The 22,385-nt window shown below is 28.1% G+C and overlaps 6 protein-coding genes and 1 long non-coding RNA gene across 13 annotated transcripts; 4 read left to right on the top strand and 3 right to left on the bottom strand.

Moving 5' to 3' along the window:
- Positions 1-392: 392 nt before the first annotated feature.
- Positions 393-2,302, top strand: LOC118450466 (uncharacterized). The gene is made up of 3 exons (XM_035886262.2): positions 393-560; positions 740-1,315; positions 1,376-2,302. Exons 1-3 carry the CDS (start codon positions 393-395, stop codon positions 2,261-2,263), a joined length of 1,632 nt encoding a protein of 543 aa, XP_035742155.2. The 3' UTR covers positions 2,264-2,302.
- Positions 2,303-4,244: 1,942 nt separating this feature from the next.
- LOC118450450 (EF-hand domain-containing family member B) lies at positions 4,245-6,812 on the top strand. Its single transcript, XM_085658526.1, has 8 exons — positions 4,245-4,331; positions 4,551-4,731; positions 4,963-5,089; positions 5,307-5,480; positions 5,568-5,793; positions 6,032-6,224; positions 6,312-6,484; positions 6,569-6,812. Exons 1-8 carry the CDS (start codon positions 4,245-4,247, stop codon positions 6,728-6,730), a joined length of 1,323 nt encoding a protein of 440 aa, XP_085514652.1. The 3' UTR covers positions 6,731-6,812.
- Positions 6,813-7,021: 209 nt separating this feature from the next.
- On the bottom strand, positions 7,022-8,038 carry Mpp6 (M-phase phosphoprotein 6). The gene is made up of 3 exons (XM_035886222.2): positions 7,763-8,038; positions 7,485-7,585; positions 7,022-7,380 (listed from the first exon to the last, which is right to left on the bottom strand). Exons 1-3 carry the CDS (start codon positions 7,808-7,810, stop codon positions 7,089-7,091), a joined length of 441 nt encoding a protein of 146 aa, XP_035742115.1. The 5' UTR covers positions 7,811-8,038; the 3' UTR covers positions 7,022-7,088.
- A 179-nt stretch (positions 8,039-8,217) lies between these two features.
- On the top strand, positions 8,218-12,250 carry LOC146873277 (glutathione S-transferase theta-3). Of its 2 annotated transcripts, none has more exons than XM_085658536.1 (5): positions 8,218-8,349; positions 8,816-9,048; positions 9,109-9,259; positions 9,375-9,555; positions 9,683-12,250. In XM_085658536.1, exons 2-5 carry the CDS (start codon positions 8,846-8,848, stop codon positions 9,832-9,834), a joined length of 687 nt encoding a protein of 228 aa, XP_085514662.1. In that variant the 5' UTR covers positions 8,218-8,349; positions 8,816-8,845; the 3' UTR covers positions 9,835-12,250. The 2 variants fall into 2 exon arrangements, with proteins under 2 accessions (XP_085514662.1, XP_085514671.1); XM_085658545.1 differs by lacking the exon at positions 8,218-8,349 and adding an exon at positions 8,460-8,714.
- Positions 12,251-14,379: 2,129 nt separating this feature from the next.
- LOC118450436 (uncharacterized) lies at positions 14,380-15,561 on the bottom strand. Its single transcript, XR_004840713.2, has 2 exons — positions 15,421-15,561; positions 14,380-15,105 (listed from the first exon to the last, which is right to left on the bottom strand). It is a non-coding gene; the product is annotated as an uncharacterized LOC118450436 (long non-coding RNA).
- Positions 15,562-15,653: 92 nt separating this feature from the next.
- LOC118450433 (uncharacterized) lies at positions 15,654-19,075 on the top strand. Of its 5 annotated transcripts, none has more exons than XM_085654910.1 (8): positions 15,654-17,285; positions 17,372-17,627; positions 17,706-17,834; positions 17,938-18,040; positions 18,139-18,262; positions 18,495-18,597; positions 18,655-18,783; positions 18,900-19,075. In XM_085654910.1, exons 1-8 carry the CDS (start codon positions 17,166-17,168, stop codon positions 19,073-19,075), a joined length of 1,140 nt encoding a protein of 379 aa, XP_085511036.1. In that variant the 5' UTR covers positions 15,654-17,165. The 5 variants fall into 5 exon arrangements, with proteins under 5 accessions (XP_085511036.1, XP_085511037.1, XP_035742105.2 ...); XM_085654911.1 differs by having other exon boundaries at positions 15,656-17,285; positions 17,706-17,723; positions 18,453-18,597; XM_035886212.2 differs by having other exon boundaries at positions 15,657-17,285; positions 18,453-18,597.
- A 220-nt stretch (positions 19,076-19,295) lies between these two features.
- Positions 19,296-21,990, bottom strand: Hinfp (Histone H4 transcription factor). 2 transcript variants are annotated; one of them, XM_085654902.1, is made up of 6 exons: positions 21,441-21,990; positions 20,782-21,360; positions 20,369-20,705; positions 19,948-20,263; positions 19,576-19,873; positions 19,296-19,492 (listed from the first exon to the last, which is right to left on the bottom strand). In XM_085654902.1, exons 2-6 carry the CDS (start codon positions 21,259-21,261, stop codon positions 19,322-19,324), a joined length of 1,602 nt encoding a protein of 533 aa, XP_085511028.1. In that variant the 5' UTR covers positions 21,262-21,360; positions 21,441-21,990; the 3' UTR covers positions 19,296-19,321. The 2 variants fall into 2 exon arrangements, with proteins under 2 accessions (XP_085511028.1, XP_035742101.1); XM_035886208.2 differs by having other exon boundaries at positions 20,782-21,990.
- Between the last annotated feature and the right edge of the window lie 395 nt (positions 21,991-22,385).

Here is a 22,385-nt window from a genome sequence, read left to right as displayed (position 1 = left end):
TCGTTCATGTACCGTGAAACAGCGTACATATGTGAAAAGAAAAAAAAGAAAGAAAAAAAATGGAAATAATAAAATCATATAATATAACAGTAAAACTCAGCTGATCGTGTTAATTATATTATCTATAATGGAATATTATTTCATTGAGAAGTATTAAAAGTGAATCGAAGATAAGAATCGATCATCGATCGGTAAGAGCATTACTATAAAAGATCATCAATGAAATCAACGTGCAATAGAGTCATTAGAAATGCAGAAAACTAAAGATTGTAACGTAGAAAGAAGAAGTTGATTCTTTTGAGAAAATATAATATATATTTTTCAATATAATTTCATTATATATACCATACATTACATATATATATATATTAATTGTAATAAATTAATAAATCATGGGAGAAACTATATGTCTTTATGGAAAAACGTCGCCGGATATAGAAAATTTTCTAAAAGGAGCAACGCCATCCCGAACATGCGCGGACGTCGTTCTTTGTTGCTTCGGTGGTGAAAGGTTTTTGACGCATCGACTCGTTCTTTCAGCTGCTAGTCCTTACCTACAGGTTCGTTCTTTTTTTCTTGTCAATCTTTTTGTTACTTCATTAAATCGCGTTACATAATTCTCGCACTTTCGCATCGGCAGAGATCATTAAAATTTTTGGATGCCCTGGTTATTATTTCAATTGTCAAATACTATCCAAAGAAAAGAAAAAAAAAAGACATTTCTTTGTATTCACCACAGAAAATTTTGGAGGCTGATAATAAATCGTCGAATCATCGAGAACCTATAACCATCGTATTAGCAGAGATCGAATCAACGGAATTGTCGGCAATCCTCGATTTTATCTATACCGGTAGTACGAAAGTATCACGAGCAAGATTGAACGCATTTCTACGAACAGCTACAGTCTTACACATATGTCTTCCACCCCTGCCTGCTGCGATCGTTTGCAATACATTTGATCGAGAGAATACATCGTATACCTTCGATTTCAAGGTTGGCCCAAGTCATCCACCGTATGAAATGTCTTTGGACTTAAGTAGAGTCACTGAACATCCTCTAGAATCGCTTAAATTTCGAACAGAGGACTCTTGGAAGACACAATTGACGTCACTGAAATATTCAGACAAATTGGAATCATCTAACAAAGTAGATTACCCATGGATAAACAAGGATATAGTTTACTCCGAGGAAAGATGGTGGAAAACCGATCGACGTCGTCGTCACGTAGCGAATTGTGTGACGGCATCACCTTGGCGTCAAATCGTCAAACTTCATCATTCGCCAAAAGTTCGATCGAATCTGACGAATGGTCTCGTAAGTATCCTTTATTTACATCTTCATTCCTTATTTAGTATTTATCAATGACTATTGCAGAATACCAATAAACTAACGGACAAGTTGAAAGAAGATAAAATCAGCGTAACTTCGTATGGTGTTCAATACGACGATTCTACCAAGCAACATTCTTCTTTCGAAAGTATCGTCGATTCCATCGATACGACGTACCTATCCAAAGAGATTCGAGAAGAGAAGACATCAGGGAGAAAATCTGAAAAAGAAAATCTCGATGATCCTCGTAAAGATCTTCAAAGGAACGAAAAAGAAGAAACGAAAAAAGAGAAACCATTTCGTTGTGCCGACTGTGGAAAAGAATTTTCGCAGTTGCGCAATTACAAGTACCATCGTAGCATGCATGAAGGTACACGGGAATTCGCAGCGAGTTGCCCGGAATGCGGGAAATACTTCAACGATCGTGGTTACCTTAGCTCGCACATGAAGATCCATCGTAATCGTAAGGAATACGCTTGTCTCGTATGTGGCAAGAGTTTCAATCAACGAGTAGCTTATAATATGCATGCTAAGATACACACCGGTTTAAAGCCACACAGTTGCGAACAATGTGGTAAAGCTTTCTCGCGGAAAATGCTTCTTAAACAGCATCTCAGAACCCATTCTGGCGAACGACCCTATCGATGTCACATCTGTCAGAAGGCTTTTGCGGATAGATCGAACATGACGCTTCACACGAAGCTTCATTCTGGGTTGAAGCCTTATCAATGTAATCTCTGTTCCAAGGCCTTCACTAAGAAGCACCATTTAAAGACTCACCTCAACTCTCATACTGGATCCAAACCTTATTCATGTTCCAAATGTGGTCTCAATTTTTCCCAAAGTAGCAATATGAGAACACATTTTAAGAAATGTACATCCGAAACAAATTCCATAATTCTGATTGATAATTCGAGGAAGATGAAATTCTAATTGACAAAATAATCTATGCTTTATAAAAAGTAAATGTAAACATTTCGAAATCAATTGTATAACTTACGAATAAGACTAAAACAATTTTTTTTATCTATATATATTGTACGTTTTTTCATTTTTATTATTCCACTAAACCCTCTTTCCGATAAATCGAAACGCGATATTTATCGTGAAAATATATTTTTATTAACAAAAGGAGAGTAGCATGACTCGGAATCACATCAAACACGGTACATGACCTTTCCCATGGCAAGGAAATCTCATAATTATCTCCTTAATCTTCTAGACTCTTAAACGACCGTCCATTCGCCTTATGCTTTTATCTTTAAATCTTTATTCTTAACTCGTGAATAAGGATAATCTCAGAAAGAGATATCAAGAGAGAGGCACAGAGATAAAGATAATGAATGAAGATTCTAGAAAGGAATCTCGATTTGAATATAAATATTTAAAGTCAAAGCTCATATTTCGTCATATTTTTCTAAAATGAACTTTGTCTGCATGAACCCATCACGAATCAAAAAATTCAAACGTTTATATCAAAGTAACTAACGAATAATTTAATGTTAAAATTAGTATTGCTCTGACTTGATCTTCCAGACGGTTAAATGATCACCTATTCATTTTTATCTTGTAATCTTTCTATGTGGAAAGTATTATCTCTAGAAAAAGATGCACGGGAAGAGGAAAGGAAGATATTCGTATATGTACAAAAAAGAAGATGAATGAGGACGAAGGAGAAAGAAGAAGTTTCTCGATTAAAGAGAAAACGGAGCTAAATCTGTTATGTTGTTATTGTTGAGTGTTAGCTTGACAACGCAATTATGTAGTCTCGTGATTAAACCAGTGGTATATATTTTTAACTGTATACTCGAGCGACGTTAATCCAGTCCGAACGTGTAGCTGATCTTTCTCATGATCTTTCTTGCTTTGTGAGCACACATATCTCCGAATTCAATAAAACAAACGCTTAATTGCGAGCGATAATTAAGTGACACGAGAGGAGTGAGCTTCAAGTGAAGCGGTTGAACATACGTATACATATACATATACGTATGTACATAAATATAATATGTATAAGTATACAAAGAAATTTGACCAAAAGAATCCTTTTGCGTCCTTTGATATTAAATTATGTTTGCTTCTATGAATTCCTTTCATTTTTCTTTTTCCACAAATGTATTATTATATAATAAATGCATTTCGTGATATAGACCGAAGTCGATTAAAACTATTGACGTAAATAAAATAAAAAGAAACAGAAATAAAAGAAAATAAAACTAAATTCGTCCTTCGATCAGTTGATGTTTTACATGTGGCCTTCATCACTCATCGAAAAAAAAACCGGTTTCGTTATTTACTTTCTTATTTCCAATGCATACGCGTGATTCTTTTTATATCTTTTTTTTACTATTATCAGTGCAGGTATATAACGTATCTGATTACTTTTACTAAAAATTTACATAATCATATATTATTCTAATTAAGAATTGGAATCGTATCGTAATTGGCATAATTTGTTAGCGAAGTAATACGCTGCAATACGACAAGCTGATCTCAAAATTATCTTAGAACATATTTTATATTCCACTTACTTAGTACAAATCAAAATCTTTGATCTAATTTTCGATATATAATACATATATACATAATACCTATAATTTCCATTATATATTATATATATATATTGCAGATAAAATATTATATAGGTAAATTATATTGTGTATATATATATATATATATGTGTATAAAACGTTATATAAAACAATATATATATATTATTGTAGTATAGTTCTAATTACATCTGTTTTCAGAATAATAGATGGAATAAAAGAATAATAGACGTCTTTTTATACCAATGTTCTTTCTTTTGTTTTAATAAAATGTTGAACTTACGAATACGTATTAACCAGCTACCGTGAACATTCATCAATATTTTATTTATTCGTTATTTACTGTCTTAGAAATAATAAAAATAATGGCAAACTCGAGAACAAATTCGTTTCATATTTTATCTGAAAAACTTAATTCAAAATATAATAAAAATTCGGACTCTAATTCGACCGTATGTAAAAATAATTGTTATTATTACAAAATATTATAATTCTCTATAATCTAACTTTGTTAAGATTAAAATTCGAGTATCAAGCAGAAGTGAATGCCTCTAACTGTAACTGAAACCATATAATAAATTACATTATCGAATATTGACCACATGCGATTATATACGATTAGGTTAGGATAAATTTGTAAAGAACGAAGTAATTGAAGTGTTATTTTATAGGTAAAAGAATGTTTGCAATATCAATTATTAACACCATTCCAAACACTCGTTTGGGAATTGAAAAATACTGTAATGAAAAGTTATTGGAATAAAGAAGTTGGAAAAACTCATTATTTAGTACCATATTTACCAATCGGTATGGATCCCCTAAAAACAACTTTCGGAAAAAAATTTAAATCTGGTATGGCCTTATATATAAAAAATATACTTTTAAAATCAATTTTGTGCTTTCAAAAACGATCCCAAATTAATTCTATTTATTTTTTTACCGCAACTTGATTAAACACATTCTTAGAATAGAAAAAAAAATTTTTTAATTCTAATTTGGATCTAATTTAGGATCGTTTTAAAAACAAATATAAGAAAAATATACTTATATATGTATATACATACATGAGCATTTGTTTACTAGAGGCAACAATGGCGGATTTAATTAATCCTCCCAAAATTGACAGAAAACCAATAATGCGCACAGATGTTAATTTCTGTAGATTTAAAGAAATAAGTCAAGAAGATGAAGGAACACAAATTACTAGAAAGTAATATATTTGTATATTTATAATTCGTGAAAGCACACGCACATTCTTTAAAGTCAAACAATTAAAACTCTGGCATTTTTGAAAAATGTAGTAAATTACTTTATCCAATAAAAAAATTATCTATTTTACTTAAAACTATAGAAATACTTTCGCATAGCATATTATATTTTGATTAACGTCTTAATCAAAATTAATAAAAGTAATTCTATTCACATAGTTATAATTGTCACTTTAACAAATATACATATTTCGGAAAAAAGAATAATGCTGATGTAGAAGGATCTCGAATTAAAAAGATTATACAAGGCAAAGATTATAATGCTACTACGTTAGTCAATTATATTCAAGCAGATTTCTTAAAAGACACACAACTTCTTCTTGGACAAATAAAGTAATGTAAATAATGTAATTATTATAGTAAAATTAATAATCGAATATAATATAAAGTCAACAAAAGAAATCATTGAAATTTCTGAAGAAATCCGACAAAAAAATGTTTATCTCCATCAACTATATATGGTAAACCCTCGGCAAAGCAAATAGATTCAGTAGCTGATGCACTACAAGAATCACCTATAGACAAAACGTTACTCTTTAAATGGAAATATTTACAATATCTGCGTAGCTTACGTAATAATCTTAAAAAACGTATTCCATATATCGATTACTTCGATATTTATGAAAATTTGACTTCTTTGGACAAGGTAATGATATTTACACAATTACTTATAATTAATAATAGAATAAACAGTATATACATCTAAATATTTTTTAATGTATTTTCAGGAACATTTTTTCAGGGATATTTTTTAACATACATATTCACCTTCTCCTTTCTTTTTTTTCTCTTTACCTTCTCCATTTAGATTAGGAAATTTCTTTTCTTTTTGCCACAATAGAAATAAGAGAAATTTTTATGTCAACTTCTACTGTTATTTTCAGGAACATACTGGTATCCTAACAGAAGAAGATGTATTTACAATTTTAGGGAACTATAATATCCATCCCGAAAGACAACTATTTAAAGCATTGTTAGATCTTTTAGGATTACGACAAAATGGAAAACTTTTTTATAATGATGTAGTGGATCTTCTAAATTGGAAATGTCCATTTCCCACATTACCGATAACAAAAAGTACCAATATTTCTTTTTATAAGATTTGTGTATGTAATATTAGTTTTGAATAGTTATTCCATTAATAGAAATAATAACATATTTCAGAAAGTAAAGAAGATATATCATCTCTACATGAAAATGAAAATAAATCTTACATAACTCCATCAAAATATCATTTTTATAATGAAAAATCGTATGCAAAGATTGATAATGCTTATGCTTTAATTTTTCCCAATATTTTTACAAAATATGGCTTGGATCATATAGATTTTTTCAAGGTATTGATCACTAAATTATAAACTTAAAACTATTATGTTCGTTAATCTAGAATTATTCATATTATGGAACCCAAATATTTATAGCTTCGAAGTAAACATGAAATACGAAGTATATTTGAAAATATTGGAATTATATTTCCTGATAACACTTTTGATATACTCTGGGAGAAAGCAATTCAAAAAGACGGTACTGAGGGTGTATGTGTTGATACATTTAATTCTTTGTTAGATGTATCTACAGATTGAACTCATAAAAATATAAAATATCAAATATATTAATAATAACAATAAATAAAATACTTGTAGAAAATAAAATTACAAAAAACTTGGGTAAAAAAAATTTAATAAATTTCAAACTTAGATAATGTTCTATAAATTTTACAATATTTCACTAGGTTATTCAAACTTATCTTTTATTTTAAAATATGTAAATCTATGCAATTGTATGATATTTATTCTATATATTTATACATATTAATACAATTAAATATAGTCATTACAAAATCTATTTAATTTAAGTAATCTAAATTTAAATATATATACATATATATACGAGTTTTGAAAAGATATATTGTGTACATACACCACTATAAATTTTTTAATATTAATCAATTGGTTTTAAAAATTTTGGGTTTTTATTCAAAGGTTGATTAATATTATTTTTTATTTTTTTTGTTCTTTTAAATTTGTTCTTCTTTTTTCTAAGATTTATCCATTGTTTTACCATTTGTTCATCTGTTACATCTGCTTCTTGTTTTTTCTCCAATTCTATCTGCTTATCAACATTTTCTATTTCTAACAATTTTTCTAATTCAGGATTCATACCCTGGAAACTCAGTCTACCATCAATCAATTTTTCACAAAACACGTAACTGGGCTCAATGATAAATTTCTCTCTGAAATAGAATATATTTTATATATATATATAATTACCTTAAAATAAGCATTTGTGTAAATTTGAATAGAAAAGTTATATTAGAATATATTCAAAAATGTATACGATTCATTTTTCATCTGAATTGAAAGTTGACCACTGAAATATTCTTCTCCTTCTTTCTCTATCATCTGTTTTTCAACTTTTTCTTTTGTCCTCTTCATAAACTATAAATATTTTCTTATATAAATATAAATATACGTTAAACACATCATATCGTAAAACACAATATTATTAAATAATACTGCATCGTTTTCAACAAATAGCATATGCAAGATTATTGCACTATCATTATACACTACATTTGAATATAAAATTAAAATCATAAACAAAATTTAATATACCTTCATTTGTAAAATACTCTTTGATAATTTTGATTTAGTTGGATTCATTGTTGCTGTTTGAAAAAACCTTGCTACTTGAATTACTAAATTGTTGTGATATTAACCTCTCTTTTTACGTATATATATTTACAAGGACTTACTACACAATTCTCAAAAAAATAACTGATTTAATAGCAAACTTTATAGCAATGAAATCTCTATAATAATATTCTTGATAGTCACAAGTGCAATGTTTTTGCAAATACCCTATTTTTCAATATTCCAAAATTTTTTTCTTTCTCTTTCTTTCTATGTATTAAACCGGATATCGCCATATAAAACACAAGTAAATTTATAACATGGAATTCGATTTGTTCCATTACAGTTTCTTTTCAATAAATATCTTCACAAAGCTAGTTTTTTCTTTAAAGTATTAATTCCTTTAATTTGTTTAATCTTGATACATGCATAGTGGGGTCAAAGGTTCTTGTAATAATTGTGTTCTCAAATTTTTTAGAAGATAATAATTTTTCTCCATATATATTACGTAATTTTATTAACAAATTAAAGTCGACATGGTAAAACTGATATACAAAACTATATTTGCGGTAAGGCATATATCTAACACGTTAACGTCAATTATATTGCCAATTAGATTGGGAAAATGTAAAAAATATTATAGTATAGACAATCATTTTCTCTATCTGTCAGAGGATTTTTGATAATTCTCTTAATAAAAGAAAGTGGGGATGCTAAAACACGCTATTTGGAGATTAAAGCAATCTGAAATTTATTAATTTAGTATATTCTTAAAAATTTAAGACGGTTCTATTCTTTTATTCAAATGTATTATAGTTCTTTTTTATAAAGATGGATAAATTGTACTATCCTACTGTTTAATATCAGTAACTAATGAATAATTCGGTTTCATATTTAACCATCTGCGCAGAACATCTTGCGTAAAACGGACAAAGTAACCTTTTTTGTTTCACTTCATCGGTGAAAACTTTCATTTATGGGGATTGGTAATATAATCTTATTACATACATAATTATTTCGTATTGTTTGTTTCAGGTAAAATAATTTATATTATCGTAAACAATAATGAGCGGTCTTAAGTTCTATTATGATTTATTTTCACAACCATCAAGAGCACTGTATATTTTTCTAAAAATTGCCAATATACCTTTTGAGGCGAAACCGATAAAGATAATTAAACTTGAGCATACTACTCCCGAATTTGAGGCTATTAATCCATTTAAAAAAGTTCCAATTATAGAACACAATGACTTTAAATTGACAGAAAGGTATGTTTGATTGGATAATTTATTTTATTTGATAATATTTAACAACTAATATCTTTATAGCATTGCAATTGCGAGATATTTGTGTAGAGAATATAAAATACCTCAACATTGGTATCCTTTTTCATCAAGAGAACAAGCCAAAGTTGATGAGTATTTAGAATGGCAACATTTAAATACTAGATTAAAATGTGCATCATATTTTGCAGTGACGGTAATAGTATCAATAAATTAAAATAAGAATTCTCGCGGAATTTTAAATAACATCGTAATATAATATAATGAATATTTTTCTAATTTTATTCTTTTTTTTTTTTTTTTTGTTATAGTTTCTTAATCCTTTACAAACAGGAAAGCCAGCTAAACCTGAACAAATAGAAAAGTATAAAGCACAAATGTTAGGTTGTCTTGATTTAATAGAAAATATCTGGCTGAAAGATAAATTATTTCTTACAGGCAATAAAATTAATATAAGTGATATATTTGGTGCCTGTGAATTAGAGCAACTACGTGAGTTTATTTATGAGTAATCCATATTTTTACATTTTTCGTTATACAACTTTTTTACATCTGTATTATTATGATTCTATTATATAAAATAGGTATATTACAATAAATATTATATATTAAATTATAGGTTTAACTGGATATGATCTATGTGCAAAATGGCCTCGTATTAATGCTTGGATGGAAAGAGTACAACAGGAAACTAGACCTTATTATGATGAAGCTCACGAACTATTGAATAAATTTATAAAGCAACAGGATCAAGCAGCCAGTAAGCTATAATTAAATATGAAAACATTATATGAATTAAAACATAATGTTTTTGTAATTTTATATTTTTTATAATAATGATTATTATTATTATACCAATTATGGATATTAAATCATTAATTGTAAGTAAAATAAGAAAACGGATACATAAGGATCAAGGGTTATATATATATAAATAAATAAATATATATATATATATTTACATTTATATTTAAAATAATTTTTGATAGGTAAAGTATATAAAAGCTCATTTTTGATAACACTAATAATTGGTTAGAGTGTATTGATATTTATCTTTATATAAGTTGAGCATTGTTAAGCGCATTGTTTCTTTTTTGTATTTTTAAAAGAGAATTACTTTCTCTTATACACTGTTTCTTTTCTTTGAGAGAATTATTTAAAATACATTATAATGATACATATAGTAAGGAACAAAAATTCTGGTTAACCTATTATCTAATCAAATATTATATATTGGAAAAATTTAAATGCGGTTTCATCATTTCTCCTGGCAAAAAAATTTCGTATAATGGCAACCTTTGAATTTTACAGCAAAAAAGAAGAATATTGTACCTTTACCACTGATTTTCACATAAATGCTTAATTGTTGTAATGTATGTTTTAATAGGTTGTTCGGAAAGTAATTTCGTTTCTTTTTTTTTTGTGAAAATGGAAAACAATTTTCGTATAATAAACAAATATTTTATTAAATTATATATTGGCCATTCTCGTCCAATACGTTTTACCATCTTTCTAGTAGTAGCATGATTCCACGCTCATAAAATTTTTGGTCTTTGCTGACAAAAAACTGATCGAAGTAGTTTTTGACCTTCTCATTTGAAATGAAGGTTTTACCGTCTAAAAATTTTGTAGTGACTTGAACAAATAATAATCCGAAGGTGCCAGATCTGGAGAATATGGTGGATGTGGCATTGTATCCCATTCAAGCTGTAAAAGCTTTTGGCGAGAGACCAAACTTGTATGAGGTCTCGCATTATCTTGGTGGAACACTATACCTTTTCTGTTGATTAATTCTGGCCTTTTCTGTTGAAGTGTATCATTCAGTTTGTCCAGCTGATGACAATAGATTACCGAATTAATTTTTGTGTTATCCAGTAAAATCTCAAAAAAAACGATTTCTTTTAAACCAAACAGACATCACCTTTTTTTGATGGATATTGGCTTTGGAAATGCTTTGAGCCGGTTCATCTTTTTTGTTCCATGATCTCTTGCGTTTGACATTGTTATATATTAGGGGCGCCGGAAAGTAATGTCGTTTCTGCGCATGTCGATATTTGATTGTGATTAAAAATAAAAACTTGTTAAAAATTTATTCGTTTGAATTTAATTTAAGAAAGCGACATTACTTTCCGGTCCACCTAAAATAACCCATTTTTCGTTCCCAGTAATGATGCGCTTCAAAAATGGATCATTTTCGTGACGTTTGAGAAGTGAATCACAGACGTCAATGCGACGACACAAATTTCTCTCCGTGAGAACATGGGGAACCCGTATATCGAGCTTCGGTGTTAAACCTAGGCCCTTCAAGTGGTCATAAATAGTTGAATTTGATAAATTTAACCTCTCACCGATCTTAAGTGTTATTATTCGCTAGTTTGCATCAACTAATGCTTTTATCGTGTCTTTATCAGTTTCAACCGGCCTTCTAGAACGTGGTGCATCTTCGACATCAAAATTGCCGGATCGAAATTTTGCAAACCAGTTCTAGCACTGGCGTACTGTCAACACATCTTCTCTATACACATCGGTTAATTTCTTTCTGGCTTGAACAACATTTTTACCTTTTCTATAATAAAAAAGTAAAATATGACAAAAATGCTGCTTATTGCTCTTCATATTTAAAAGGGCATCAACCAAAAACTACTGCATAGAATCAATTGAACTTTTTCACACACAAGCCTTGCTATATCAGCTTTCAAAACATATAATGATTATGCGGTTTAAGTGTGAAGTTGGGTGCAAAAAAATACAATTAAATTTTCTGTCGGGAAACAATGAAATTACTTTCCGAACAACCCATATAATATTTCCATGAAATAAACTATTATGTACATGAATTAATGCTCAGATTTTCTGAAATATTTCAAACGCAAAGAAACTCGTTTCATAATGCTTCCAACGAAAAGCTACAGTAATTCATTCAGACATTTTAACGAGCTTTCAATTAATGATTCTATAGTAAAAATAAGCAAATACATATTCAGTAATTCATGTTAATGGGTATTAATAATAATATATAATTTTATTATTAATAATATATAATTTTTATATATAATATATATTTATATTTTATATATTTAATATAATATATATTTTATTATTAATAATATATAATTTTTAAATAATATCACGATTATTTAAAAGATGTATAATGTATATGGAGTATAATAAACCAATATTTAAACAATAGCAGATTTATTTAAACATTTCATACTTCGAAACATCCGTTAAATATAAAATAGAATTAAATTAATATTTAAATATAGTTAAAATTTGAATGCATGGTCATTGCCTGTTTCGTCAACAAAGATAAACTTTTCGCTGGCTTCAACTCTTATCGAAGCAGTTTCGTTTTGGATTCTAAAGAGCAAACATCGAAGCAGTCTCTTTTCTAACGGGTAAATTATAATTGATCATATTTTCGATCATTTTAAAATTGTTTAAAAAATTAGCTAATATTTAAACAATAGCACATTTATTTAATTAAACATTTCATAGCTCGAAATACGCGAAAAACTTAAAATAATCTTAATTTAAATTTTCAATACTTAAAAATTTTTATTTTACAGTCATTGGCTACGTGTAATGTTAAAAAATTTGGACTGGTGACTGACTGACGGTCATTAGATCAGTATTCTTTTGGATTTTAAATGAACATCGAAAGGTGAAAACTTAAAAACGTGAAAACTTAAAAATTAATACTTTCAATAAGTTTAGATTTATTTAAACAACATAAAAGTATGCGGTATTAAATAAATTAATATTTAAATAATAGTAAATTAACTTAAACGTTACACAGCTTGAAACATTCGTTAAACATAAAATAATTTAAATTTATTTTCTCTTAAACTTAAGTCTTAAACTCAAGGAAGTTGGCTTTATAAAATATCGACAAAAACAAACTTTTGACAAACTAACAATTACTGGATCAGTTTTTCTTTGTATTTCAATAACTAAACATTGAAGCTCTCTCAAGATGTCTTTTCTGCAAATATCAACAAAATCCTAAAGTAAGTATATTTTTATATCACAAATTTTTTTAATAATTGTAACAATATAGCAATTTCTTATTGTAACAGTGGTATTAATTATTTTGTTTTATTTTTCTATTTCAAAATTTAGATTACCGTGGACTTTTGTTTCAGAAGCTAAAATAAAAATATCGCGAAGTAGAAGTTTGTTCATTCGTGTTTCTCGATTTAAACAAGTAAATTCGTATCGATTGCGTGCAATGTAGTTGTTAGAATCAGTGTTCATTCGCAAAGTTTTCTGCTCTTTTAACAGTCGCACAGACTGTATTTAGAAGATAGTAGAATTTCGTGAAGTAACTGCTGTCCGTTAAGAAGTCCGTTAAAAAATAACTATCGCCTATTAAAATCAGTGTATCATTCAAAAGAATCTCAACCTACAGCAATATCGACCTACTTCATTTACAATCACCTACGAATCATCCCCATCTTCAATTTCAACTTAGATCGCAGACGAGTGTTTTGGAGCTATCGCTGAACTTCTTAAATAGTAAGAGAATTTTTAAGTCCTTCCGATCACTCAATCATGGTGAAGATTAAAGGTCCGAATTATCATGGGTGATTGGTTGTAATTAATTAGTAAAAGAACGTTAAGTGATCACGAGTAAATTTCTTCGATTGTGGGCAATTGTGACGACCATTTAAACTGCAGTGAATAAGAATGCACATGGAGCTGAAATAAGCACATTGGGCTATATGCCAAGTTCTCCCTTTACCATGCGTTACGAAAAAAAATATTTAGTTTAGATTAAGATAAAAAATTTTTCGTTTTCTTTTATTCTTTTGCAGTTAAATTAAATTAAATTCAAAATTTCATCTTTCATTAGTTATATATATATATATATATATATATATATATATATATATATATATATATATTTATATATTTTTTTTTCTTTCTCTATTTTTTTTCTTTTCTACAAAATAAAACAAAATAAAATAAAATAATTAAAATATGAATAAATTCAAGTTCTATCAGAGTCATTAAGTTAGGATTTTTTAAAATTACGAAACGAATAAGAAATGGCAAATGTGGAGAATATTAGAGCACAGAATAAACATACATATATATCATGTTCTTCACTTCCACAGTGTTTATAGGGATGCTATTAAGGTTTAAGAAATTTTCATTTTTGATAGAAGTAATTCGATATAAGTTCCGGAATATATTAAGTAATAAAATATATGAAATATTTCGGATAGGCTACGTAGGATACATGAGTGGGCATGGTTCGAACTAAGCCGGGAAAAACACGATCGGACGTACTTAATAAGGACGATATTCGTATATTCGGCAAATAAACAGTCATCTCTATTTATTGAAACGCATATAATGGTTTAACCAATTATTTTAGATTAATTATTCTGGTTTTTTTTGGGTAGAACCTTTTGACAGATTTGTTTCTTTTTCAGTGTTTTTTCTTCTCCTTCTTTCCTTCTGTTTCTCTCCTTTTCTCTTCTTTTCTTCACAATGGGCAGGATAAGTAAAACATCCACGTACCCGTCGGGATTAGTCCCATCATGGACTAGTTTTATTATTTAAAAGTTCGATTAGAAGATTGGTCTTGTTAAAAAATAGTACATGAAGCTATCGATGTTGCGATGGTCCTGTTATCCGTAAGCAGTCGAGACCGACCAGATAACGTTAGAATCCTGAATTCTCGATAAGTTCATATCATTCCGGGAACGCGGCTTTTAAAGTAGAAAATTATTTTAACACTCGTGAGCACGATTTAAAGTCCTATTGTGGACTCGTTTTATTGCTCAAAATTTCGAATAGGAGATCGATTGTATTAAAAAATGATATATGAAGCTGCCGATGTTGCGACGACCTAGCTATGCGTAAGGACTTACCCTCATCCAATTAGTGTTAGGACCTGAATTTTCGGTAAATAATATTTCATTCTAATATCTTAAATTCTAATATCTTAAATAATAGAATTTCATTCTATTATTTTAGATTAGAGTCATAGCCGGCAGGTCTTCAGATGCACCAATCTTCATGTGATGAGACCTAGTTCAGTATTACTTGTGATATATTGAGTATTACCGAACAAATGACTACATATTTCAGTGTATTTTCAAAATTTTTTGATTCAAATTTTGTCTAAATATTAAAGTACTATCACTTTATATTGCTAATAATATTTACACATATAGATTGAATATATTATAATTCTGTTGACAAGTGTATATAAAATACATAAATTTGTGACTACAATCAAGATTTAATGATTATTTGATAAAAAAATAATAATTAGTTAATATTAGGTCTATCGGAAAGTTTTGTCCGTTTTTAGAATAAAACAAAATAATAAATTTTTCATACCTTGAATAAACTTTATTGAATAATATAATTGCCATCATTATTTATGACTTCTTGCCAGCGTGATAGCAATTTGTATATCCCATGTTTAAAAAATACCTTATTCCTAAAGGCGAAAAATTGAATTAGTGTTTATCTGATATCTTCTTCGTTTGTGAATTTTTTGCCTTACAAAAAATTTTGTAAGGACAGAAACAAGTGATAATCGGAGGATGCTAGGTCCGGGGAGTATGGTGGATGCGACAGAATTTCCCAGCCTAGCTCTAAGAGTTTCTGATGGGTCCCTAAAACAATATGAGGCCTGACATTAACATGAAGCAGTATGATGTCTTTCCTATTGAACATCGCCGGCCTCTTTTCTTGAAGTGCTGTTTTTAAATTATCCAATTGCTGACAGTATCTCTCCGAATTTACCTTTTCGTTTGGTTTTAACAGCTCAAAATGTATTGGTCCTTAAATGTCCCACCATATACACAACATTCTTAGACTATCTTCGGTTTAGAGATGGAGGAGGCAGGTTTTCTGGGTTTACAATAGGCCCTTTTCCTTACGATGTTTTCGTAGGTAATCCACTTTTCATCCCCTGTTATCATCTAATCTAAGAAGGGTTTGATTTTGTTCCGTGCAAGCAGAAATGTGCATATGATGACTTAATCATTCAAATTCTTCTCATTTAACTCATGTGATACCAATCTCAAATATTTCTACACCAATCTTAGTTTCCGAATATGATCCGAAATGGTTTGTTGAGTTGAATTAAGCCTTTCCGCAATCTCCGATGTTGTCAAAAAAGGATTTTGCTCTAACATGGTATTGACAATATCGTTATCGTCGATCAAAGATGGTCACCCAGGGCGTGGCTTATCAGCAAGATCGAAATCACCTATTTCAAAATTTTCGGATCATCTTCTGCATGTTCTATCAGAAATTGACCTTCACCAAACATTTCCAATAAATTTTTACACGCTCCTATAACATTTCTTCCTTGTTGGAATTCGTACAAAATACAGTGGCGTAAATGAACTTTATCAGTGACCATGGATACACGATCTCAATATTAACATGAATCATCTTCGTTTAGTTCATTCGCTTGTATGTATACATTCAGTGATAAATAGAGAGAGGCAAATATGCATTAAATGAATATGCACATACTTGTTGAAACTTGTTGTAACGGACAGAACTTTCCGGTACATCTAATGTATACTTATATATTATTTTTATATCAATTTCAAAGAAATAATAGGTTACCTTTGTTTTATATAGTAATCTTAATATAAATTGTGCTAAAACTAAATAAACTAAAATCCTGTACATGTACTAATGAACTTTTTAATTATTGTAATATATCATGTCCAAATATTAAAATTATTTTTATACTATCTTCACGGAGAGAACGATTTTGTTCCATTCGGTTTGGATGGACAGTATGACGATCAGGTGGAGGAACTAGAGCACGCTACTCAGAGCCGTATACATAAAACAAAGTACCGTTGTATTTAACTATTAACTCTCTAATATTATAAATCTCTAATGAAATAAAGCGTAAAAGCTTATGTGCGCGGGGTCCTTTTCCGGCTGTATTCGGTTCTGATAGCCTACAGGACCCATTTGATGATATGGAGGGGGCAAAATGGGCGTTCCGTCGAGCGGGATTTGACCGAACCATATGAAATGCTGTTTTTTCTGTGAACACAATATATATATAATTAATAGTAAATGGTTTATATATATATATAAATAGAGAAATGATGGCTTTACCCATAGAGATCTGGGAACAGATATTTTTATATGTTGATACAATAACTCTTACAAAATTAAAAGTTGTATGTAATTCTTGGAGAGAAATTATTGATAAAATCTTAAAGGTAAATATTTATTTTTCTGTAAAAAGTGATACTATTTTTAATTAGATACTATTAGATAGATACTTTTGTCAGGTCGATTATTTTAGGAACGTAACTTTTGGTATAAAAAATGTAAGGAAGAAATATCACAAAATATATGGAGTTTACTGTTTGAAACATTATATCCTAATAGATCATATGTTGATTTGGAAAATGCAAAAAAAGAAGGAGAAATATGGATGAATATGTATAAATGGTGGACTAAGTGCAAGAAATTAACAAATTATAATATTTTTCTTGAAAATTTAGATCCATTGCCAAAATATCATTTTCAAGAAATCATTACCTGTACTGCAGTATTGGGTAAAACAGTATATGTATACATATATTAAGAACAATTCAATTTTTTTTACTATTTTAATAAATAATTATTTTTTATAGAAAATACTTTGGCTATAGGTACATCCAAAGGATATATTTATTTTTACAATATTGATGCTTTAAATAATAAACCAATATATGTAGCAAATCATATGGAATTTTTATATAAAATTAAATTTTTGAAAAATAGTATGTTAATATAATAGTGTATAACTCTATTGTATTATATTGTAAAAAAGTTTTTCATATTCATAATTATATATGAAATCATTTAATATATAACATTCTATAGGTAGAAAAATTATTCTTGTATCTTCTTGTATAAATGGTCATATCAAATTCTGGGATCTTGAATCTAAGGAACTCATTAAAAAGGATCATGGAAAATTACTCAGGTAAAAAAGCTTATTATTTAATAATGTCACAAATATTTATAAAGATAGAGAAAGTTAGTATTTGTTCCACTTATTTGCTTCATTATATTTTCACGCAGTACAAGTCAAAGTTATTGCTATACTGTCATAAAGAATACATTAATTGTCCAAGGATGTATTCCCAGGACATTGTATGAACTTCCTGTTGATGAAATTGTTGCTGGTGCTGCAGATGGTAATAAGGTATCTAATTTTACGAAAATAAAATATCTAAAATGTCTAATATCTATATATATATATATTGTTTAATGTATAAATTTGAATGTTTTTTTTGTATATATTACAGCATATTTTCAAACATTTTTAATTTTTGGTTAATATATTTTATATATAGATTTAATAAGAATTGTATTAAATATAAATTTAAATATAGATATCCTTTTATACAAAGAAAGGACATTTCATTAATGTACAGTTGGCAGAAGGTGAAGAAGTATTTATCACAGAATTTGTAAAACCACCAAAACTATATATCCGTGATTATTATATGTTTACTAATATAGCAGTATGTATTACAGGTAAATTTGATAAAAATAAATAAAAATATCAATTATCTTACTTTTTGTTAATTTTAGAACATGGACACTTAGGTTTTTCTATTCATGGTGGAAAGTGGAAATTTCATAATATACTTCCCATATTTCATGGAACACCCACTGCTGTCTTAGTTTATGCACACCTTCTCGTATTAGGTTTAAACTCAGGTAAATTGTATTGTATATAGTATTTGCTTCTATGTTTTATATATTTTATTATCTCTTTCACAAAAAAATATTTAATTCATTATATTATATAATACCAATCGTATGCATATTTTTAGGTCATGTTTGTATATATTGTGTGGAAAATTGGAATATATTAGATTTGAATTCTACTTTGGCAAGACTAATAATATTAGATACAGAACCGATTATATCATTAAACATAAGTGCACATTTTAAAGAACGTATAATTGCAGCAAGCATCAAAAGAGTACACTTTATTCATTTTACGTAACTTGGTAAAGTTCTATCCACATAAAACAACTTTTGGATATCAAAAATTGATAAATATTTTTTTATAAAGAAAAGGAATAAAAACAAAATTGTTTAATTTAAAAATTCTTATTTTTGTAATTTTTCTATTAAAATAAAGTGTGTATGCGTGCGTCCGTATGCACACATGTATGTATATAACTATCAGACTATATTTCTATTCTTTTATTTATTTTGCTTCTAATAAAAGCTTTTATGACCTGATATTTTATATACTTTGAGAATTTATAATTCTACTTTTTGTTATATTTCCTTTTTCATCTATTTCATCAAAAGTTATTAAAATATTTGATATAATAGGCATTGATTTACCCATATTAAAATCTGTTATAGGTTTTATCTGTAAATCTTGCACATCTTCTGTATTATCTTCTAAAATCTGAAAAAATGAAATAATTTAACATTTATAACATATTAATCTAACCAAACATGTACAAATTGAATCAATATATTTGTTCTTACTTCTACTTTTACCAATGATGAAGTCTTATCTAATTTAAGCTTATATTTTTTTTCTGTGATATTTGGTTTTTCAATAGATAAAGTATTTTCTTCATCTACTGTCTCATATCTAACCATTTGAAGTTTATAACAGCCATCTTCATCTTGTACATATTGAAATCGCTTATGACCACTAGGTAATTGTAAATGATGTGCTTCAATAAGATGTTTAGTTAAGCGATAACTTTTTCTATATTTAACAGGACATTCATGACAACAATACCATCTCACTTCTAAACTATGTATACGTTCAACATGTCTACAATAATTAAAATTTTTATGATAGATATAGTTTCACATATTATCATAGTAGATATATAAAAATCAAAATACCTGTCTAATGTATAAGCACCCTTACAAGTGAAAGAACAACCTTCATAGTGACAAGAGAAATTAGGTCCATTTGTATGAACAGTCATATGGGAATCTAAATCTTGTTGGGATTTAGCAGCATGAGAACACAACTGACATGGAAAAGTTCTTGTGGATACATGTCGATACCTCACGTGTTTTGCTAAACTGGCTGGAGATTCACAAGTCATATCACATAAAGTACATTTATAATTAAATACATGCAATCTCATATGATCACGGAGAATGCCTTCTGTTGGATAGAATTTATTACAATGTGAACATTGAAATCCTTGCACTGAAAAATAAATCATTAAAGTAGTATGATAAAAATTACAAAAGTAATATTACAAATATCTAAAGAAAATAAAAAGTGAAATATAATGTTTGATATTTGTCTTACCATCTATAGGAATTTGCCTTTTACAATGAGTATGAAATTTTGTATTGGAAGCAAACATAGTACCACAATCCGGACAAGCAACTATTTTTTCTTTAGTATGACATCTCATATGATCTCTAAGTTTATATAAACTAGGATATTTATTTTTGCATCCAGTCCATTTACATTCAATTCCACCTTCTACTTTGTTACCACGTGGATTAGTATCTATATGAGCAATTATATGATACAAATACATCTGATAATTAGAAAAAATTTTTAAACATTCTTCCCATCTACAGATATGTGGTACTGGTGAATCAAAAATATTCTTGCAATCTGCATCTCTATTACATTTCTGTAAAAAATTTATTTTTTTGTGATAAATAATTTACTTGATACCATTGAAATTATTTAATTATCATAATAATTACAGGCAATTTTATTCTTCCACGAATATTTGTTCCAATACACTTTAATTTAGTATGATAAGAATGGTAATTGACGTGTCGTGAAATTTCGTCAGAAATACCACTTTCATATGAACAATTTTTCCACTTACATACATAAACCTCTGTATTGTCTTCTTTAACTTTTATTTCTAAATCGCTTATATGATTAGCAACATGTCTTGTAAATACTTCAATGTAATTATTATCAAATTTACAATCTTTCCATTCACAAACTAAATGTAAAACTTCATGCTTTAAATATTTCCCTACTCTACGTCTTTTACCACCACATTCTGAAACGGAATCAAATTCAGAGTCGGTTTCATAGTCGTTACAACTATTTTCTGTTTTATCTTTGGATGTGTCTTCAGAATATAAATGTTCATTCTGTGATTCCACCCAAATACTACATCTTTCTTGCATTTCATTAGATGTAATTGATGTTGTAAGAAGTTCTGTCATTTTGTTTGCACAATAATAATCGAATCACAATATTTTGTATTAGAATAATAACAAAGACTCTTCTGCTTTACAAACTGATGCTTAACCTGTAATTATACACTATCGCGTATAATTAGTTCGAAATCATAGTCAATGTTTATAAAAAAAATTAAATATACTACTTTTAGACATTTAAGTACTTTTCAATCAGCTATTAGGTCCTATTATTTATTTCGTAAAGAAGTGGGTAAAATTACTGATGAATTTGGCCACTTTTAATGTGTATTATGTATGAATATTATTCAAAAATTTACATTATCATAATAAATTGAAAAATAATAATATTTATAAAATAATAAATACTAAGGTAAAAACATTTGCAACGTGCACATCAAACGTAGGTATAAAATAGTATAGAAATATAAACACAACTATCCGCCATCACAGACCAACCGTTCGCGCGTTAAATTCAAAATCATTTTTAATATAACATATTTTTATTATTTATTAATTCAAGTCATTTATCGACGTTTCAAATTTCAAACAATACTCTATTTTTATAAAAAGATTTTTGTTAAATCAACTTTTCAGAATCTAATTAATAGAAAATATCAAAATGTAGTCATTAGTTTGACTATACTTGCATTATTCACATTAGGTAAGAATAATTTTTATAATGCAAATAATATAGATTGCCTAAGTCTCTCCACGTGAAGATTACTGCATATGAAGATTCTCATGAATTATATTATAATTAATTAATTTTTATGTATCTAATCTGAGCTATATAAATCGTGTTTAGTAAGTATCCATTCGATGTAAATAAAATCTAACAAAAATGTAAAAATCATACTCATCTACCCTTTTTTATAATTTAAATAAATGTATCATGTTGGACAGATAATTGTTTAAATATGCTAATATTTAACAAAAGAATCATGAGATTGACTGGTTCAGTGTTCTGTGCATTAGTGTACTGACTTTGTTAAAATGTTTAGGTTAGTTCTAGCCGAATCTTTGACCACTTCTTGTTGTAAACGTTGTTTTTTATATAATTTAGTATTAGAATTATTTCTCAATTATAATTAAACGAAATTCAGGCTATAATTAGCAATTATCCAAATATATTTTTTCTTTAATTTTGA

Source organism: Vespa mandarinia, chromosome 1 (assembly GCF_050613455.1).
Source record: "Vespa mandarinia isolate Hongniang chromosome 1, ASM5061345v1, whole genome shotgun sequence".
Taxonomy (NCBI): domain Eukaryota; kingdom Metazoa; phylum Arthropoda; class Insecta; order Hymenoptera; family Vespidae; genus Vespa; species Vespa mandarinia.
This window is presented reverse-complemented; position numbering and strand designations above follow the sequence as displayed.